The sequence below is a fragment of the Emydura macquarii genome, unplaced genomic scaffold, assembly GCF_026122565.2.
Source record: "Emydura macquarii macquarii isolate MOO-44397 ecotype Brisbane River unplaced genomic scaffold, CSIRO-AGI_Emac_v2 contig_1263, whole genome shotgun sequence".
Lineage (NCBI taxonomy): Eukaryota > Metazoa > Chordata > Testudines > Chelidae > Emydura > Emydura macquarii.
Genome location: NW_027131400.1, coordinates 10,514,218 through 10,537,104, shown reverse-complemented (window position 1 = coordinate 10,537,104; position 22,887 = coordinate 10,514,218). Strand labels below are relative to the sequence as shown.

General features: G+C 40.9%; 1 protein-coding gene across 3 annotated transcripts in view; it reads right to left on the bottom strand.

Moving 5' to 3' along the window:
* AMPH (amphiphysin) overlaps nt 1-22,887 on the bottom strand; it is a 163,792-nt gene that overhangs the window by 65,212 nt on the left and 75,693 nt on the right. For all 3 annotated transcript variants that reach the window (XM_067550403.1, XM_067550404.1, XM_067550405.1), the window contains exons 3-5: nt 16,745-16,799; nt 4,170-4,264; nt 69-164 (exon numbers count right to left, since the gene is read on the bottom strand). In XM_067550403.1, coding sequence (XP_067406504.1) covers nt 69-164; nt 4,170-4,264; nt 16,745-16,799 — 246 coding nt within the window. The remainder of the gene's footprint in view (nt 1-68; nt 165-4,169; nt 4,265-16,744; nt 16,800-22,887) is intronic.

Here is a 22,887-nt window from a genome sequence, read left to right as displayed (position 1 = left end):
ACCTTTTAATTCTCAATAGTAATTGGTAACCTTTTAATTCTTCCCTGGATAGAAATGCATTACTGTACTTTGATATCAGGAAATTGTCCCAGGTATGTATCCAGAGTCAGCAATGACCCATCCACCAGTTTTTGATGAAAGTCTTCCCAGAGTACATCACATTTCTGTAAAGAAAGAGATGAGATACAGAGAAACACCATTGAAAATCACTTAAATTCCGCTCATAACTTAGGGGAAACACTTATGTAAATGGCAAAGCTTAATTCGCCTGGAAACCTATTATATTCTTCCTGCAAAAATCAGAATTTAGTTGTGAAATGGATCCAAAAAAAGCTACAACTCCAACGTGAGTGTTAATTTACAATAGAATAGATTTCCCTCGATTCAAAAATTTTGCAGTCTTCAAAGTAGTAGCAGTCTTGGAAGGTCATGAATTCAAGCTATGCAGGATTACTACTAATTCTAGCGGGCTGGGAATCCCAAAACTGAAGTTACCCTATTTCCCACCTATAAATAGGTTCACTGATATGTACATCATAGCCTTTCCTCTAATGAGCAGCAAAAAACAACTAAAACCAAAAGAAAACAAAATGAATAAAGGGTAGTTCCTTCATCCATTAGAGGGATTTGTATCCCCAGCTTTGATTTTTTCAGTAATATTTATGGACAATGGAGAATTTGGGTTTATTTTATTTTAACAGTTGTTTTCTGGTTGAGTATCCTTCCAGATCAGGAGAGATCATATATGTTTCTCATATTTGTTTCTCTCTGCCTATCATTAATAGAGCATTTTGAAGGCAAATGGCTGGCATAAATAAGTCTACCTCACAGAACTCAGCGGATCTGTATATCAGAGAATTTGGATTCAGGATATGAACCACTGCTACCCCAATAGACAAAAAGACATCCATTCTTTGCATCAGCTGTGGGATAGCTCACTCCCATGTTAAGTCATGGGGGAACTGCCAGAACATGCTCATTGGAATTCTCCTGTCATTGAGCATGTTAATGTAGTCGGACTGATTAGGAGTATCTATGGAGAAAGAAGGGACAGTCCATGCCAGATGCAAAGTTCTGCTGCTGCTAGACCAACAGTGCCCTTCTTAAAATCCTCTGGGACTGGGTTCTCAATCTGGGGACATGAACAGGTATTAGGGGGTCACGTCACCCTATTATTATCATGTTTCTAAATGGGAGAGGGATCCCTGCTAGATTTCACCTAAATAAGAGGGAAGTTTTGGGGGGTTCCTAGTATGGGAAAGGTTGAGAACCAGTGCCCTATAGGACCACTGAATTTCCATGGGCAAGCAGCAGTCCTCAAGGTTATTTTCTAGTGACAGTTTACTCATTCTGTGCCATAAGACATACTGTAAATGTAGTATGACATAAGATGCCAGTATTTATTTAATCTATTTCCTATCTCAATTGCAGACTCTAATGAATAATACTCTTACTACAACCCATTAATCACACTTTAAAAGTCCATATTTATTAACACAATATTTAATTATAGTTGCGTAAAAATCAGCAAGCATTGGATCATAGCAAGCAATAGCAATTATGGTACATTGGCATTTGAAAATAATTTGCAGACGCATTTTAGATAAATTAAAATCTTGAAGGTTTTCAAAAAGTTAATGGGACTGAAAAGCACTTGGTGAATAAATGATTAGTGCCTCAAATCACTTTCTCTCCTAACATAAAGATCAAGGTCATTTAGATGGAGCTATTTAGGAATAATTGCCTATGGACTTGACAAGGTAAGCTTATTCTCCTAAATTGTATTTTCTGCAATGCATAAATCTATAACATCACATCCAAACTTCAGATTTAAATTGGAAAAGGCTTAGCTGTACAGACTGTAGTGTGTCATGTGCTACCCTGTTTGAGACAGTATTCACACAGGACAGGAGACGTAAAATTTTTCCTGCATGTCATAGAGACCAATACCAGATTCTGTTCTGAGGTAGACTACTGTGAATCCAGGGTTACTCTTCTTAAATCAGTGGGAATACTTTGGATCTACACCAGTGTGTGATGGATTCGCTTAACAGGGGACTACAACTCACATCACCCCTTCCCAACAGCACTTCCCTGTCTATTTCCACTCTTGGAGCTCAGGAGAAAACTTAGATCAGGGTTGTTCACTTCTACCCACCAAACAGCCCTCTTACCTATGGCACCTGCCCTTTACAACCTGCCAGCCAAATTTGCCATTTGGAATCCCATTTCCAACACCAGTGTAATTATTGTGGTTGCTCATGACTGGAGTACACCAAGTCCTTAAGGTTCCAGTGGCATGCCAGATGCACCATGACTCAGAGGCAAGCACTGTGCCTGCTCAGCACCTAGGCCTTGTAGGTGTTAGTTCTGGTGGGACTCAATAACCACTCAGACATATGGCAAGTGAATGGGTATTTTACAGGGCTGTCAGGCAAGGAAATGTTTGCAAATACCCTAGGTATAGACGCTTAAACAGTCACGGTTCAAAGTGAACCACAGTGGTTCTTATTTGGGTCCCTGGGACAGTCCAATTGAGAGTCAGGGCTCTCCATTCCTAGCACCTGAGGTGCCCTTTCCAGTCCCATTTCCATTCAAGAAAACAGGAGCTTGCAGGTTTCCAGGCTAGTCTCAATGAGTCTCCCTCCTTGAGGTTCTTCTGCACTGACTTCCTGCCCAGCTGCTGCTGCTCCCCCATACGTCCCACACTAACCTGCTTCTGGCTGTAATGTTGGAAGACACAGTCTGTTCCACGCAGCTCTGTATGTAGTTCTTGGGGAAGCTGCTCTGAACTCAGCTTCTCTGCAATTCCCTTCTTGCCATGGGGCTGCTGCCTCCCAGCAGAGCCCAGACAGCTCCTGGTTCAAGATCTTTCCCCCTTACTTTGCCAGGGGAAAGGGAAATGCAGTGGGAGGGGGACTGATGGGAGTTATAGTCACCTGCTTAGCAGATCCATCACACTGTGAACCCAGAGTAACTCTTCTAGAATCAGTGCGAATACTTTGGATTTACCACAGTATTTATGAGAAAAGATTTCATCCCGAAGGCCAAAATTAGCAATGATGTAAATGGTAATATAAGCTATAAATCAGATGTAAGTTGTTCAGACAATGAATTGAAGTCGATATAAGCAGAGAAGTAGTGTAACTTACACTGATTTGGCATTCTGTGTGTGTACAAAACAAATGTAACTTATATTCAATTGGCAGGGAGGAAAATGGGAGGAGAATAGCAGGAAAAGCTATTAACAAGAGAGTTTGGGAAGGCTGTTTTATCTAACAGTCCTTTTTATTTGTTTTTCCTGCTACAGCTCCAATGCTTAATGCCAAATCAGTACAAATTACATTAGATTATAATTTACGTCAGTTTTCTGATCAATTTACACCCTCGTCATCAATAAATTTGTCCATAGATTTCCTCGGGATTTAAACATGCTTACAGTAGGTCCTACTTTGGCTCCTAATATTTATTACACCATAAAGAAAAAAATTTAATGACAACACCAGCACAAGGCCTGGTCCAAAGATAAAAAGCTCATTTTTTACTCCCACAGTGTTGTAAATCTGGAGTAACTCTCCAGACTTGCATCACTGTAAATGAGAACAGACTCTGGCTAGAGAACAGTCAGTATGCAATCAGGTATTCTTTTTACTATAATTAGTCCCTACCATTATTATAAAATATTACAGGATGATCATAAACATTCTAAATCCTATAATTGTGCATATAAGATGCCTCGCAATATCTTGTCAAATAACTGTCATTAAGCCTGAGTCTTCTCTCACTTCCAGGACACTGAAATAAATCTGGAGTAACTCCACAGAAGTTAATAGAATTACATGGGTTTTAAATTAGCGAGTGAGATGAGAGTAAAGGCCATTATGCATAATGGTTTAGAATGTCAACATTTTTATTTTAAAAATAAAAATAATTATTTAAAAAATATAAAGCTATATCTATATCTATGACTGCATTATGATGTAAATATTGTGCATGGAGTGTTCTCTAATTATCATAAGATACTCTCTAGGAGCCATGAAATTACATTCTGCATCAATAAATTAGTGCAGTAAATGAAGAACATAGGGACTTAAGTTTGATATTTCCATTCTTTGATTCAGGTGAATCTATTCTCAACCATGATGCTTCTTCACATTCACACCTCTTACCTCTCCAACCATTTTCACATCTTCACGGCCATACCATTCTGGTTCATATACTTCATGAAGAGACTCTGTAAGCTTCTTAGAGGCCTCTTGCATACCTAAGATTTTGTAGAAAAACAATATATTATTCTACACAACACAGGGAACAGTGGGTCAAATCTTTATTTACTCCCATTTTTATTCTTCTATATAATGCTCATAATGCTCCTTTGGTGTGGTAAGAATGTAGCTTTCAAACAGTTTAAATAAAAAAAAACCTTCATGTTCATGGCATAAACCAGCCACTAACTACATGGAGTTAACAAGAAATTTCCTCTATAGGCAGGTTATTCCACAATTATCTATTATGAGTGTGAGAGAATGGGGGTATCTTTGTATAGGATTATGAACTTCGTTTTGTATTATGTACTGAACATGTGTCTAAATTTGTACTGAATTACACTCTAGAAAGCGGCCCTGCACAGAAAAAGCATGTGACAATTTGTTGACCGACTATCACTGAGAAGCCATCAAAATGGCAATCTGGAGCTAGCAAGTTTGAATGACTCTCAGCTACTGGCCCACCCCTATGGAACAATATTTTTCTAGGTGGTGCCAGCAAGAATGGGGGAGAGTGTTGAAGTATGCCAGGAGAGCACATGTCAAGCAGGCAGAGACACTGTTCAAGAGAGCGTGCTGCTCTGTGCAAGAGGCCAACCACTATAACACATAAGCAGGATGTGCAGGAGAGAGAGAGAGGGCAGGAGGGACTCTGCCTAGTCTGAAACAGTGACTCGCAGAAGGGGAGAGATGGATCAGTCTGGGGCAGGAATACCCCAAAAACTTTTGTCGTTTTAAAATCTGTAACTGTTGAGTGTTTTCAAGAGTAAGGTGACTTTGATTAAGAAATTCTTTTGCTAAACCTTGTTCCTTGCTTTCTTGCCACATTGTCCCTGAAGGGGTTAAACAAGAAGCTCAACAAGACCATAGCCTCAGCAGAGCTCTTGGGGAGTTTGTGGAAGTGACTAGAACTTGGGGGCTTGGTGGTTTGAGTCACTGGTTTCAGGGACTAGGGTAGCTGGATTGTAGTTCCATGTCCCAAAGAAGGAATCAGCAAAGGGTCTGAGCCTGGGAATGTGCCTAACAAGCTCAGTGAAACAGTGAATATATTCTGTCCAGACCCAGTTGGCTTGAAAGCACATGAGATCCAGCGATTGGGTACACACACAACAGACTAGTGGCCATACAATCTATCCCAGTACTTCTCTGTAACAATAAGATTCTTATACTCTCCTCTGAAGCACTGGTTGCTGAGAGGATAGTAGACTAGCTGGACCATTTTTAATCACTCTGTAATATACAAAAGGTCTGATTTTCTTCTCACTTACATTGATATAAGTAAGGTGTAATGCCACTGAAGTGAGGACAAGTAACATCAGTCTAAACCTGCTGTGAGTGAGAGGAGAATCAAACCTAATGCGTAAAAACCTGATCTGACTGATGTAGATGAAAGTGTTGCCACGGATTTCAATGGGGCCAGAATTTCATCCAATATCTGCAGAAGTGAAAAGAGGGTTACTCACCTTGTGCAGTAACTGATGTTCTTCGAGATGTGTCCCTGTGGGTGCTCCAATACAGGTATTGGCGCATCCTTGCTTCCTTGATCGGAGATTATGTCAAAATGTCCGTCCGGGTCACGCATGTGCCATCCCCATCTCACGGTGCTGTTGGAGCCCTTTTTGGTGCGTGCAACCTGACCCCCTTTGTTCCTTCTCTACTGAAGAACTGCCACGCTCGACTCCGAAGTAGAGGGGAGGAGGCTGGGTAGTGGAGCACCCACAGGGACACACATCTCGAAGAACATTAGTTACTGCACAAGGTGAGTAAACCTCTTTTCTTCTTCGAGTAGTGTCCCTGTGGGTGCTTCACTCCAGGTGACTCTCGAGCAGTGCCCTCAACTAGTGGAGGGAATTTCGGAGTTGTTAGGTTGAATGGATGAGAGTACTGAAAGTCCGATTGCTGTCTTGATGCCTGATCGATTGCATAATGTTTTATGAAAGTGTGGGTCGAAGCCAAGGTAGCTGCTTTGCATATTTCTGTGATTGGCACGTTATGCAAGAAGGCTGCAAATGTAGACATTGATCTAGTCGAATGTGTCCTGACCGTTTGGGGTGGTGTTATCCCTGAATGCGTGCAGGATGTTCGGATGCAGCTGGAAACCCACTTTGATAGCCTTTGGGTGGATATGGCATCGCTTTTAGAGTGTTCTGTAATGGACACAAAAAGTTTGGGAGATTTCCTAAAGGGTTTTGTTCTTTCTAGGTAAAATGTGATGGCTTGTCTGCCATCCAGCATATGGAGGGCCGCATCCCATGTATTAGCGTGGGGTTTCGGATAAAACATAGGTAAATGAATGCTTTGGTTATGGTGGAATGCTGATGACACTTTGGGGAGAAATTTTGGATGAGGTTGTAAGGGACTTTATCTTTATGAAATACTGTGTACAGTGGATGGGCCATAAGTGCTGCGAGCTCACTTATGTGTCATGCCAACATAATTGCTACTGGAAAGGATACCTTCATTGACATGTGTAATTCCAGCAGGTTTATATACAATTTGCTTTCCTGTATTGACCATTTTCCTTGAACGGTGTGTTCTTGTAGGTGTGCTCCCCATCCAATTAATGATTCATCTGTAGTGATCATGATGGAGAGGGTTTCCCTTATGAATGGAATCCCTGATAGAAGATTTCTGGGCTGTGTCCACCATTTTAACAATTGCTTGATCTTTTTTGGCATTACCACATTTTTGTGTAAGGCTTGCCTGTGTGGATTGCTTGAATCGTCTCCATGTATGTACGTGCTCTTACCAGGCAATCGTCCAGGTAGGGGAATATAGTAATCCCTAGTCTGCGAAGGTAGGCAGCTATGACGGCAAGTATCTTGGAGAAGACCCTTGGAGCAGTACAAAAGCTGAAGGGTAACACTGCATATTGATAGTGGTTGTTGCCTAGTGTGAATCTTAGGAGTCTTCTGTGTGAATGGTAATGTGGAAATATGCATCCTGAAGGTCGAGGGCTGCAAACAAATCCCCCTTTTCCAGAACTGGTAATATGGTAGCCAGAGTGACCATCCTGAATTTCTTTATCCTTATGAACCTATTCAGTTTTCTTAAGTCCAAAATGAGTCTCCAGCCTCTGGTTTTCTTTTGGGTGAGGAAGCCTCTGCCTCTATGTTAGTAAGGGACATACTCTATGGCACCTATCTGGAGTAAATGTTCTACCTCCTGTTGCACAAGATGCTCGTGAGATGGGTCCCTGAAGATGGATGGGGAAGGGGGTTTGGATTGTAGGCATGGAGGTAAAAGAGATAGTATACCCAAAGCGGATAATTTCTAGTACCCATTTGTCCACTGTTATGCTTGCCCAGTGATGGTAAAAGGGGCATAGGCACTGTTTGAACAAGATGGGGGATGTTATGGGCTGTGGCAAGTAGGTGTGGTGCAGACGCCTGACCAAATTGTCAAAATTGTTGTTTAGGAGGAGCAGCCTGAGGTGTTGATGGCTGTTGATTTGTCTGCCAGCAGTGCTGCAGCCTTTGTCTGGAGTGTGGTTGCTCATACCATCTGTTTTACTGGTAATGTTGATACTTAGAGTTATATGGTTGGTACATGAAGGTTTTCCTTCTTGTTGCAGGTGTGTAGATTCTGAGCATGCGGAGCATGGCCCTAGAATCCTTCATGGTGTGCATAACATCATCGGTCTTATCTACGAAGAGCTTTGCTTTATCAAAGGGAAGATCCTCAATTGTCACCCGGAGTTGTTTAGGAAGTGCAGCGGAGTGGAGCCATGACGTCCTGTGCATGACAAATGCAGTTGCCACTGTTCTAGCTGCTGTGTCCGCAACGTCGAGGGAAGCCTGCAACACGGTTCTCACAACCAACTGTCCTTCTTTTATGAGGGACAAACTGTTGTTTTCTGTCCTCAGGGATGCAATCAATAAATTGGAATATCTTCATATGATTGCTGTGCTCATAATTTGGCAATAATGCAGTGTAATTTCCTACCCTCAATTTTAGTGTGGTCTCAATAGTTTGTGTTGTGAAGCTGCCACCTCCTGGAGTGGAATCTCCAAGTTGTCAGTTACCCTCTTAACCAACTCCTGAAACTGCTTAAAATTGTCTGCAGTCGTAGGAGGTGGAGAAATATGGCCCCATCTGGTGAAGATGAGTTGTGAGCCAATGGAGTTCTCTTGCTCTTCAATGTCCTCCTGTTCTTGGGTAGGTCCGGTGTTTCAGGTCCTGTTGGACGAGGTCAGTAGTGTGACCTTTTCCTGTATCTCTGGGAGGTTGATTGTCTACTGTGTGGTGTGGAATAAGCAAACCAGGTGTCCCATCCTGGCCAGTGCATGCAGTACGGGACTGGTGGAGTGAACCATGGGGGTCCAGGCCATGGGTATGATGGACGTCCAGAATGTGGGCAGTTTAGTTGGGTATCTCCTAGGTGATGGTTGTTGAGGTGAAAAGGTAGCCTGTTCACCTTCACAGTCCTCATCACTGGAGAAGGAGATAGGGGAAACGGAGTCCTCCTGACTGAATTGCACTCGAAGGCGTCAGTCCCGTATAGTGATAATAGTGGGGAGGATGCTAAGAATTCCACCTCCTTCTCATGGTGCCTGTGCTTTTCAGTATGCTTTCATGGGGCTGGCAGTGGTGGCAACATCGTTGGTATCGGTGCCACAGTCTGCTCCATGACAATTCTCAGTGCAGACGTTTGTGTCGGCATTGTTGGCATCGCTGATGTTGTCGGCGCCATTGGTGCCTCAAAAGTTGTCAGTACCAAAGGCACCACGGGTACAATCGGTGCCAATGTCATGGAGTTGATATGTGTCAGTGCTGTGCTGCTCGTTGGCACAGAGGTCTGTGTCAATGCCGATGTTGTCACGGTTACCGCCATTTTGCAGACCGTTACTTTTGACAGTGCTGTATCGGATTGGAGTTGCTTTGTTTTATCTCTCGGCTCTTTAGTGGAGCAGTGAGAGTCCTTCCTTGTTGTGGAAGTTAGTGTACCGAAGGAAGCTAAAGCCTCTTTGGTACCAACTCCTTTGTCCTTTCCCGATGACCTCCTTCTCTTACTCTGCTCCATCGCAGGTGGGGTAGAGTGCCTTTTTCGAGACTTGCCCGGAGAGCTGTTATCCTGTCGAGGGTCTGAGGCAGGTCTCAGAGACCTCTCTATAAGTATTAGCTTCAGGTGGAGATCCCTGTCACGCCTGGCTCTAGCTTTTAGGTTCTTGTAGTGGACACATTTTTGGGTGATATGCCCTTCACCTAGGCATCTAATACACTCCGAGTGCCCATCCAAAGCTGGCATAGCATCTCTGCATGAGGCACATCGTTTGAAGCCAGGAGAGCCAGCATGATATTCCTATTAACCATTAACTACGAGGTAAGTCTGAGGGAAATTATCTTTTTTTTTTTGTAAGGGAAGGATTGAGGTAAATGACTCTAAACTACAGATAAACTAACTAACTTTAATGAGGAAAAACAACTTACTAACCATTTTTGAAAAGGGCTATGAAGAGCTGCTGAGGGTTCCATCTCAGACCGTGGACGGTTGAGAAGGAACTGAGGGGGTCGCGTCGTGCGTGCCAAAAAAGGTGCCAATGGTGTTGCAAAACGGGGATGGCGCACGCGTGACCAGGTCGGGCACTGATGACAAAATCTCCGATCAAGAATGTGCCAACACCTAGAGCTGACCACCCATGGGAACACTACTTGAAGAAGAACTGACTCTTCCTGCGAGAAGGTTAAGTGTCAGGCCAACATTATGGCTTTCTTGTTTTAAAATTAGAATCAAATGTTATATAAACTTTTACAGAAAACCTGATGAAATGAGCTGAATTCAAATGACAACAAAACAGAATGCTTGAAAAAATCCAGCTTTTTAATTACCAAAAAAAAATATAAAATCACCAGCCAAAATCTTTGTTTGCTACAGCACATCTGCTCTGCTTTGGAAATATCTCAAGTGTAATCTTTAGAATTAACCCTTAGTTAACTGAATTGAGGAATAGCAGTGAAATTTCTATTTTCTCTGGAAAGAAATACAGAGGTTACCTCCAAACTCCCTGGAAGGTATTTTGTGACCTGCTCAGCAACCCTCCCATACCATATCCACTCTTTGAAAAGCACACAGGGCATTAAAAATAAAATGACAAAATACTTTTCTGTTTACAAAAAATGATTTTCTATGTAGAAAAGAAAAAAAGAGAAAAGATTAGTCCTGGCCTCTACATGGAAACTTAAGGGAAGGAGGGGCACAGCGGTCCTCCCATCCATGGGTCAAGCACAGTAGGAGTTCTTGCATTCAGAAGATTTAATATTCCACCTTTCAATCCATGGATATTTTGCCACTATATGAGTAGGGTGGGACAAAAGAATGCCAGAGCTCCACAGAGCTGTTACTGCTAACAGGGGCATATGTGGAAGAGGGTAGAGGGCAAGGAAAGGGAGAGAGCATCCTGCCCATGTGGCAGCGGGTGGAGCTGGCTGAATGCAGAGCGGCACTCTCACAGCACTCACTTTAAAGGTGGCGCACTGGTTGTGCTTCCCCAGAGCAATCGGAGACACTGTGTACCATTTTTCCCAATGTTCCGACCGGGAGCGGTGCACCACTTCCAATGTAGGACTGTTATTTAATGCCACAATCTAGCCCAAAGTGTTTAAATTGATGGTAAGGTCTTAAGGAAGATTTCCCTCCCTCTGATAGAATTCACTCCCCTCACTAGATATAGCTACATGATCCCTGCTAGGAATGATGTATCACTGGACCTTAAAGGTGTTTCTGAAATTTTTTTTTAAAATGTGCTTTAAAGTGTGCCAGACAAAATGAAGAAGATTTTCAAATTTTAGTAGGGCTCTATTTCAAATCCTCTTTCTATTGCCACAAATTAACCAATTCAGCCAATAAAAAAGAAATGATGCAGCATTGTTGCTTTTAAGAACACTGTGTTCTGACCATTCACTGAATAAAAATGCACATATCAGGGAGGCTCACGCATCTCTACTCACACTTTGAGCAACTCTGAAACATCATTCTTCTGCTTTTGTGCCCTTGAGCACACTGCGTACTAAACCCACTACATATGCTCCTGCAGTACACACATACCAACAAAGTCCTTCTCTTGATCTCTATCTGCACTTTACATTCAACTCAGCCACAGATATGATACTGTACAAACAAAAATCAGTGCTGGGTATAAGATCATCTGTATTGACAGATACTTTCTTTTAAACATTATATTTTATACAAAATCTACACATAAAATAAACACATAAAACAAATATATATATTATATATATATAAATACATGGACAAGATGCAAATAGCATATAAATAACAAAATTCAACATTCATTATTTGTAAAACTTGGGGGGGGGAAACAAACACAAACCAAACAAACCAACCCTGAACCTGTAGAGGTCATGCAGGGCATCAATTATTAAAGTGACTAAATAGGTAAGTAAGTGAGACTATAACTTATATATATCAGTGACTAATACAGATAAACTGCAAAACTATGCAGTAGTTTCATATGTGACCGGACATCCTCATATTTTTTTTCCAGGAGAGTCATTTTTGCCATTAATGCAGTAGTAGAAAGGACAGATACTTTCTAAATGTTGCAAATCTTAGTTATACCTCTGTTTAAAAAAAAATGTAAAGGACTCTCTATCATGCTTGACCTGTATCAAAAATACACCAGAAAAGTGAAAAAAAAATTATTAATGCCTAATAATCTGTTCTTTTCCCATATTGCTGTAAACATCATAGACCAAATTCAGAACTAGCCTAAGATAATGAGAGTTGTACCTAGTTGCATCATAGAGCTAAATTTGTCCTCATGATTACGGTTCTTGCATCATGACTTTAGTTTTTATGCTATATTCTTTATGTGTGTATGTATATATGTACAGTGATCTAAGTTCAGGCTTTCAACATGTGGCTTCCCATTTGTATGTGGGCACACAACTATTTTAGCTTGAACTCACCATGTCCAAGGATTATTTATTTGTATTCACATCCAATATTTGTCATGTACTGATAACTCTTATGTGTTATTCAATACTGAAATTAAGAGGATTAGTACCATCCCCAAGCTGTGTGCTGTCTCCCTCTGTCTCTTAACTGCTGTCACTGAGAAAGATAAAATATGCAAAAGAAGCCATTTAAATTCTGAGGAATGGTAAAATAATTCGTACCAGTGATGAATAGTTAGTAATTTATATTCAATGTCAATTGCTTGAATTAGTATTGCTTGTTCTTGGTAATTGGATCACTTACTATTCAATAACTAGAAATGATGCAATAATTGAATTACTTTGTAGACTCTGTGCTACATAAGCCAGCTATTGAGAGTTGTATCTTTCCCCAGACGTCCTCGCATGGATGAAATCCACGCCCTCTTTCCATGCGGAAAAGCCGCCTTCCATGGACCTTGCAGGGGCTCATAGCAAGAGTAGGGATGCACACATGGAGAAGGGAAAGCCTGAAGGCAGCACCCCAGGGATGGGAGGGAACAAGTTCTGTCCCTACCTACTTTATGAGTAATCAGCTTAAAACATAATAAAGCCTGAAGCAGTACAGACCCTGCAAGATGTGATGCTCCCATGGAAGGGTGTTTCCAGGGGCAGCGGAGTCCATAATGGCACAGCATCAGTGAAGGCAGGCAGCCCCAGGCCAGCAAAGAGCCATGGATATGGTTCAGAGCAATGGGGCTGCTATGTTGTCGGCTCTGGACTCCAGTTAATTCCTTGTGAGCTACACATTCTGGAGCTGACTTCCCAGCGTTACAAATGGAGAGTCCTACCCAATCTATGAGAAATGTGTGTTCCCTGAGTTGAGCCGAGCAATCTGGCCTTGCTCATAGTATTTTATTACTAGAGGGGGGAGGGGTCTCTTCCATGTGAGGTTCTCAGAGGAATTAATTGAATTATATAGAGTATAGTTATTAAATAATTCAATTATTTCCTAATTCATTACTAAATCTTACCAAAAAGACAAATGCTAAGAAATGAAATGATTAGTTTTAAGTAATTTATGTTTTGGGTATCAACGTGTGATACAAGCTCATATGTCAGCCACAGAATGTGAGAGCTTTCCTACACCTCTTCTGAAGATCAGCTGATATTCCCCTGCCCAATCAAAGAATCAAAGAAATTCAGGGCTTGACCCAGCACTCCTTTTGTATACCTTCCATTTGCATCCACAAATAATTGCAGGTAAACATCTTTATGCCTTTGTTTGCCTCTGCAAATAACTTAGGGGTGCAAAAAGGGAGGTTGATTTAGGATTTATTTAACAACCAGGCCCATAAAAATCAAAACTGATTAGTGTCAACTACAACTCTCTGTGGCTTTTGAAGAACTGCGACACAAAAATCCCAGAGAGGCCTGGAGGCACCTGATGCTACTAGAGAGGCTTGAGGGAAGAAAAGACCACAGCCATCAGATGACAAAGTATAGGAATCAGGGAAATTATATCCACTTCCTTAATCCTCTACTCTATGATCAGTACTAATATAGTTTGAAGATGCAGTAAAAATGCAGCCAGAATGATACAGAAATGCAGGTGAGGTATCGCATTCTCTTATTAGCATCTCATAAAAATCAGTCAAATATTTTACACTTATTTCAGACAAATACCATATTCCTTCCCATGGTCACCAGAAAAAAGCAAGATCCAGTGGAGGGACAAGAAGGGCCCAGATAGGCTAAAGCCAAGAGATTTAAGAAGCACCGTAGAGGAGGAGCATGAACACTGTAAAAAACTCTTTTCTTTTAGCAATGTGCATTATTAAAATCCAGAAATGATCTTTTTCTTTACATTAAAATGAATGAACAAAAATGGTTAAACAATGGTCATTTGACTACACATTGTTTGAAACATGCAATGATCTTCTAGGACTTTTCCACACTTAACTTCTAGAATCCCAGGATTTTAATATCATGGAGTAAAATTAAGTTCATTACTAGAGTTTATACCATGGCAGTTAACAGTCAAATAAGAGAGAAAATGCTTTTAATTAGAAATTAAATGTTCCAATTTCCTACTTCCTGAGACTCATGATGCTGGTCTGCTTTACTTACATCTTTGAAAATAGCTACCAGTGTAGACTGTTCTGATGAGGGTATCAGCTTTCTCATAAAAAATGTATCCATAATTAAAGAGCAGCACTTGGTGCAGGCTCTGTAATTCTGCTCAGAATTTCAAACTTCTGCTTCTACCCAAAAAAATCAACCTACAGTATCTCCTGACTGTAGAAACACATTTAAATGCAACTAATTATTAATTATTATTATTTTTATTGGTATTACTATAGCACAGTGGTTCCCAACATTTTTGGCTCGAGGGCCACAAATATAATTTTTACAACCCTGAAGGACCACCAGTCTCTGCCAGCAGCTACCTTCCCCCTCACTGCAGCCAGGGGGAAGGAGTTCAGGGAGGAGGATCTCCCGTACCCCTGGATGCAGCAGGGAAACCATACACTCCACCTGGGTCCCCAGGCAGTGGTTCCCTTCTGCAACCAGGGGCAGGAGATCAGTGCTCCCCTCCCTCTGGCTCCAATAGGGACCCAGCTCCTAAGGACCAAGGCGGAGTGCTTTGCCATGCTCCCTGCTACCGCCAAGGGGAGGTGAGTGCTGATCTCCCATCCCCTCGGCTGCAGCAAGGAGCCTGCACTGGCAACGCGCTCCGCCTGGGTACTTATGCAGCTGCTGCAGCTCCCTTTTGCAGCCAGGGGGATGGGAGATCAGTGCTCCCCTCCCTCTGGCTCCAGCAGGGACCCAGGTGGAGCACTTTGCCATGCTCCAGGGTACAGCCAGGGGGAGGGGAGCGCAGATCTCCCATTCCCTTGGCTGCTGCAAGAAGCTTGCATTGGCAACACACTCCACCTGGGTACTAAGGCAGCAGCTCCTTTCTGCAGCTAGTGGTATGGGAACCACAGACCCTGTAGGCCACGGGTTGGGAACCACTGCTATAGTATCTAGGAACCTCAGCCATGGACCAGAACCCCATCGTGCCAGGTGCTGTGCAAAAACAGAACAAAAAGACAGTTCTTGCCCCCAATATTCTATATCATTGTATACATATTCTCTATTAACATGGTTAGAAAGTGCTGGCAAAATATTTAACAATAATACAGGTAAAGAGGAGGATTGTTGTCACCAGCACAGAAATCAAAGCACCATGAAAATAATCAGCCTACATTAAGGAAAGATTATCTGGATAGCAAGAAGCCACATCATAATACCTTTCACTAAATATATGGCTGGTAATGCTAGGGCTCTGAGTAATGATGATGCAAAACTTGCATAAGGCAGGTGTCAAAAAAACCCAACAAAAACAAACAGAATTTGTAATACTTCCAACTGTAAAATAGTTTTTCTGATCCAGATACCAAGGAACTTCACATGCCTGTTATAGGACTTTTTTTGTTCAGTGCCTTGCACAATTATATAAAAAATAAATGGTAAATAATAATGTGAACCATTCTTTTGACTCCTGTATAGTAATTCCCATCAAGAAGAATTGCCTAGCCTATCCATGTCTCCTGAAACTTTATTATGACTTGGAGTAACTGCAACAGGAAATCCTTCATGAGCTGTTGCTTGCTGGTCCGTGTTACAGCTGCCTAGGGATGGGGCCAGATAAAAAAAAATCAGGAAAATATTTTCCTCTCCCTAATGGCCTCCTTCTTTTTTTCTGTCTCCAGAGATTCAGGTCCCAAATACCTTCAAAGGTTTTCTAGAAGAGGCAATTGCAAAAGAGAAACTTCTCTGTGTTCAATGGGTTGGATTTACACGTCCACTAGGATTTAAACAACTGTTTGCTTTATCCTTGATGTTTGGCTGACATGCAGTGAATTTCTTCAGAGAGCACAAAAAACAACTAATGTCTGGGTTTGATTCCAAAAGAAGAAATATTTTTTCTTTGGTAGGTTAAAGATCAGAAAGATGTGATAAATCTCAATGCAAAGACTCAGAACCTGAGTCAGAGTGACCGGAATTGAGAGGAAGTGAATCACTGCCTGAGCAGAAAGGCATTATGGCTTCAGAAGTCAAGTGCAGCCTTCACAGGTGGTAGCATGTTCACCAGTGGCCTCTATTTGTGCATAACGTTTTTGGCGCACTATCACTTGTGAAGATGAATAATAGAATGTACATGTGCAAACCCTGTTTTTGTTTGATGTACATGCACAAATGGGAGTTTGTACATGAGAAATACATCATTTGTCTACATAAGGAACAGTGCGCAAAAATGTGTATGTAAGTCTGCACACATGCAATCAGGGGTCAAACTCTGAAATTCAGGGCTTAGACCACAGTGCCTACTCTAGACGCCAAATCAAAAATGAGACACCCTGATGAGGAAAAACGGTCTCTCTCACTTGACCTTGTCTGTTGGGCATTCCACATGACTACACTCTGATTTCCCATTGTGTATTTAAAATAATTTCAGAACAGCCTGCTTGTTTGGACATCTTTTTACAAAAACTGTTAAAAAAATAAATACAAATATTAAGCCCGTTAAAAATTACCTTTGATGGCAGCTAAATATCCTCGTAGCTCTCTCTGGAGTCTGGAGCCCTCCGCCTGCAAAAAACAAAGATGTGAAAACAGAGGTTGTGTACCCAGAATGTAGATGAGCAAGATCCATGTATGACAATGGGCATTTTTCCCATTGTCACACGTGATTTAAAATACATATATATAGAACATTCATTTAAAATAACTGAAAGTGCCTCTAAAACTTAATTAGCAATAAAAACCAATTTCAGAAAATATCCATCAGATAACGCCACATTATGACTCATTCTAAACATTGTATCCACCCTCTTTGTGTGTGTGTGTACAGGTACACTTATACACCCCCAGAGGTGGGCTATGCACCACTTATGTCCCCGCTTAAATTATAATCAGAGGTTTTAATTAGGGCTTAGCCCTTGTGCTGGTTCTCTATAGAGAGGTGAATTCCAATTAGTAAAAGAGGCATGTATTTCAAAGCCCAGGGCTGATCGACATATATGATACCCTATCTTTTCCCCAACAATTATGAACATCTAATTAATTAAAAGCAGGAGTCCCCACCTGCTATTGAAGTCAATGGAACTATGCCAGTTTATACCAGCTGAAGATCTGGCCCCAAGTGTAAATCTTATAATAGTTTGGCAAAGGGATTTTACCCTTTAAATACTTTCTAAAGGTCTTCCTTAATCCACATTACACTATTAGTGATTCTTCAGAGAATTGCTGCAGTAATGGTACAAAATAAACACAGAAATGTTACTGGAAATCTAATATCCTTCCAAAAGGATAAAGGAATAATAAGAAAAATACTCTGGCAATAGCATCTTACAGACTGCTCTGAAATCTTAATGGTTTCCTTTTCAAGTACATCAAAGGTATCAATATCCTTTGAGAATCCCAAAGTTTGTATGTAAGAATTCTGACTGATGTACTTTAGCTGTGATTGTAACAACAGTTCATGCTTCACACTTCAGAGGAGTATTTACAAAAAAAAAAATCTGTTATATTCTTTAATGCCCTTAAGCATACTTTTGATCCAAACAACTTTTGTTTAGGATACTTTTAATAGTCTGCAGAATTAGGAAAATTTTAGATGTATATTACTGCCTAATATCCTTTAAATAGTTCTTTTGATGCTATTGTTTGAGAGTATCAGCTTCCTGTCATATTTTCTCATGAAGCTCTGAGCTATGCTCTACTGAAGCATCAGTTGTAGTTTTTGGGTTTTAGTATAGTAGTAGTAGTCCATTGCTGAGGAGGATGATGATATTGTCACAATTCTCATCTCTGGCTACTCATATGACTCTGAAGTCCAAACCCTGATGCACAGAGTCAGCCACACTGAGGGCATGGGAAGTCCGTATCCATGAAGTTTGACGATGCAGCTCTGTAGCGCCTTTCACATGCAGCCTGGAGATAATTTAGTCAATTCCAGTCAAACCTGTTGCATGCTAACCTGTTGCATGCTTGTCAGAGATGGCCAGTGAGTCCTGCTCTGAACCATTTACTCGAGTTTTCTGAGATTGATGCCAGCCCATTGGAGACTGTTTTTCAAGTTATCTTTGACGTGCTTACGTGGTCGACCCTTATTTTTTTTTGCCCTGCTTCAGCTGCCCATACAGGATCTGTTTTGGGAGGCAGAGGTATTCCATTCTATTGACATATCGAATCCACCTAAGTTGTGCTCTCAACAGCATTTCCTCTATGCTGGTTGCGTTTGCTATCTCAAGGACCTTAATACTGGTAACTCTGTCCTGCCAGCAAATGCTCATTATTGAGTGGAGGGAGCACTTGTGAAATTGCTCAAGCTGTTTAATATGCCGTCTATAAAGAGTGTATGTCTAAGAACCATACAGGAGAGATGTTAGGAACACTACATTGTAGGTCTTCAATTTGTTGGAGAAACGAATGTTGTGTTGGTTAAGGACTTTTATTTGGAGTCGACCAAGTTTTTGTTTTTTTCCCGCTTTAATCATGTTTTTAAAGTTAGGCACCTCTCCTGGGAGCTATCTGAACACTCTAGGGGGCAGATCCTTAGATGGTGTACATTGAAGTCAGTGCAGCTATGACAATTTACACTCATTGAAGATCTGCCCTTAGGTGCCTGAAGTACTCAGATAACAGGTGCCTAAATTGCTGAGATAGGTGTCCTCTTGTCAGTTTAGATAAATACACAATTTAAATGATTTTATGCAAATTATCCTCACTGAAAAAGGTAATACACTTAGGAGCAGACATGTTTTCACTTCCTTTTGAAATGAATGTACTGTTGGACTAGGTGCCATGTAGATTAAAGTTGTTTTCTTTTCACAGAATGGGGCACTATGGGTGGCTACAAAAGCACAATTTTCCATACTGCCTGTAGACTGAAACTGGTGGGGAAGTTGTCACCACAACTTCAAGGAGGAGGGGGAGCTGTGGGCTGCACTACTTACCCAAGCCAGGGAGAAGAGGGGAGTTTTTCCTCTACTTTTAGCAGAGACAGAGGAGCTGTCTGCTCCCTCTTATTTCACTCCACCACCAACTCTCAACCCAGTTCTGGAAGGACCACCTGTCTAGTGAGAGGATAATTCAGTTCCCATTCATGGTTTCTTTGCTGAAGCTGTAAGCATGGGTTCTAGTCCAATTGTGATGGTGGGATTTTGGACATAGCCACACATCTACTACAAAGTAGATTAAATCCAACATCTCATATCACAAACAGATGGTCACATGGTAAAGACTTTTGGCCATTATTTAACTTGACAGATTTGAATCAGTGACCTACAACTGGAAGATTCCATAGCCCATTACCAATACCCTGAGCTATCCAGATCCCATTTTAAGTACAATTTCTATGTATTGTTCAGAGGTAAACTACAATATTGTATATGATGTGCCATCACTGTTGTGGAATGACAAGCACACAACAAAAGGTGTGGTACTGACACAAGTTATTCAGTAAATTGTTTCCAATTCCACATACTATTTTAGGGTAACATCACAAAAACTATGCAATATTTTATGGTCAGTCGGTAAATGTCATGAGTTGCAGTGACCACTGGACATTAAGACATATGAAAAAAGGTAATATCTACTGTTAGAATTATTCTTTTGTATGAACAATCAGAACTTACTATGTGGAGCTCTCTCAATCTATGCTATTTATAGGGCTCAAGTCACTGAAGCATCCAAGCGACACAGAACTCCACCAGCAAATATTGCACGACACACAGCATTAAAAAGCCTAAGGGCCAGTTCCAACTTTCACTAACATCAATAGCAAAAGTCCCACAGACTTCAATAGTAGCAGAAGTCTTACCAGACAAAAAAGGCAAATTTGTTTCAGAAGTCCTCGGCCTCTGTTAATTTTATAATGTTGCAATTAGTGAAGATGTACGTAATTTGATCAGCTAACAAATGCTTTTTTCACATAGTGAAATCAATGCACTCCTCTCATCCCCACTATCCTAAAAGGATCCTGCAGCGTCTCTTTTATGGGCAATAAGAACAAAGAGAAAAGCTTTTCAATTTTGCAACACCTCATATTTTCCCCCTCTATGCTTTGAGTGCACCCATAGTCTTGTCTTACTATTTTAAATGGTTTTCTTTTCTATTCTTCCAGCTTACGCTTATCGTGCTAGAAGCCCTGGAACATTGCAACACCTCACATCAGACCTGAAACCATGATTTAAACCATTCATTTAAGGATGAAGTCTAGTGAAAGAAAATACTATAGTGAAAGAAAAAAATTCACTAACTCTTACTGCTATAATGAATGTGCTATGACTGATATACGCAGAGGATTCCCCTTTCTTTCTAAAGGGAAAGCATCTGTGAGCTCTGAAATCATTGTTGCATGAATTTGCATTAAGATAATCAATCTATCAACTTTGTTAACTGAAATGTAGCTTCTTAAAGGAAAATGATTGGCATTTACCAGTCTGCTGCCGTACTTATCTATAAAGCGTGCACCCAAAAGAGACTTTAGAAAAATCATCTTTACTCTCAGATGCTAATGCCTACTTTATCATTGTATACAATAAAAACATGACAGCAAAAAGAGTAATAGTTTTATAAAACAAAAATGGAGAAAACCTCAAATGGACAGCAGAATCCCCACAATACGGTTGGTTGATGTCAATGAGAATGTTACCATAAAGCGCCAATGTATCAAAATCAATACCATTAAGCATTATCATTGTCAAACTTATTTTCACAATAATCATCTCATTAGATTGCACCTACTAGTGATGTAGGATGTTCCACATCCCAAACAAACCATTTGACCTATCCTTTACTAAAAAACCAAAACTCTACTGTAATGTCCAAAACAGTAACTAACAATGGTGTTTTTAGACCATTATTGTATAAAAACCCTTGGTCTTGTGGTCACCTCACCCTATGCTTCTTCTCTTTTATTCACCAACCCTGGTGTCCTATTTTATAAGCAGCAATATTCTGTAGTCAACAAGGCAGGGGTCAAACACAGGCAAAAAGTTGAGAGGGACCAGGAGAATCCTTGCAATGTTTAGGGTCCCCTAATGTTCCGTATCCGTGGTCCCTTAAACTAGTAATGGGACCTTTTAATGAAAGGTGTAAAATACGGTACAGTATGTAGGCATATTTTGAATCACATATTAAACAACTAAGGGCCAAGGTCAGTCACATGAGAGGTAAAACTGGTTGTAAGACTGGAAACTTTTCTAGATGTAGAGCTGCAACTGGAATGTTCTGCCATCAGACACATTAGAGATGCTTTTTTTGAATGTTTTCATTCAGAATGTGAAAGTCACTCCTTTGTGAATTTAGGAAAATTCCTTTGGAATCATTTTATGGAACTCATCATTGCTTTGCACTTTCTCTGAACAAGAGAGATAGGGACATGATTTTCTATAATTATTTCATTTACAAGACATAGCTACAATGCAATTTACACAACGAGGGTGAAAATGCCGTATACTTGATATCTGAAAGAAATAAATCATCTGAACTTGATGAGAGTCAAGACCACCGTCTACAACCAACTGCCACAGGGTGCAAGATTACTTGTTAAACTGAGAGACAGAATTACAAAACGGTTAATCATTTATGCAATTTTAAGCCTAACAGAATGTTGTCATTTCATGACTAAGTATGTCTGATACAACAATTCAAATTAAAGCATTTCCTTTATCAGTGGGCTGACATGCTTTATTGAAATGTGCAGTTATTAGTCTTAGCATGAAATGAGGCTGTCATCCAGAGTTCTAATTTGCATACAGTTTAGATGGTATTTACTGGCATCCTTTAGAGACATCAGAAGTATGCATTTAAAGAACTGATAACACTAGGGAAAGCTTGAAAAATACAAAGGGCCAAATCCTACCCACTGGTGCGCAGGTGTAACTCAATGGGCATTATATGTGCATATCAAATGGCAAAAATTTACACCAGCCCTGTTTTTAACATCATTTTCTGTCTAGTCTTGTATATGATTCCCAATCACTGTGGTATCTGACTGCCCCCCCAAATTAGGAAGTGTACACAAAGATATATTCTTCTGTTTTTTTTATCCTTTTCCACCAACCAGTAGAGACTGGACTTTATTTTTCTTTGATGATGTCATTTGTGAGAAGGCTAGGCTGAAAGTCGTGGGCTTTGAATGATAGAATCATAGTTTAGACCATAAGGGACCACCAAATGATCTATTCTGACCTCCTGTATATCACAGGCCACCAACACCACCCAGCACCTGCACACAAACCCAACACCTGAAATTAGACCCAAGTATTACAGTCAATGGAAGATGAAGCTATTGTATGCCACAGGCATACCAATACAAAGACCTACAATGGCAGGGAAATGATTAAGTGAGATATACCCAGATGATCCTGGCAAGCAACCCACGCCCCACACAGCAGAGAAAGGAGAAAAACCTGCCATTCAAGGACATAGGGGAAAATTCCTTCCTGATCCTGTTCATGGCAATCAGTTACACCCTGAGCATGTGATCAAGGACCAGCCAGACAAGCAACTGAGAGAGAGAAATCTCAGTACTACCTCAGAGCCCCAACTCACCCTGTCCATGGTCCTATCTCCAGTGTGGCATTTGTGATGCTTCAGAGGAAGGAGGCCAAAAACGAAAAACAAACAAAGAATATGCTAGGGAAAAAATCCCTTTCTAACCTTGGCA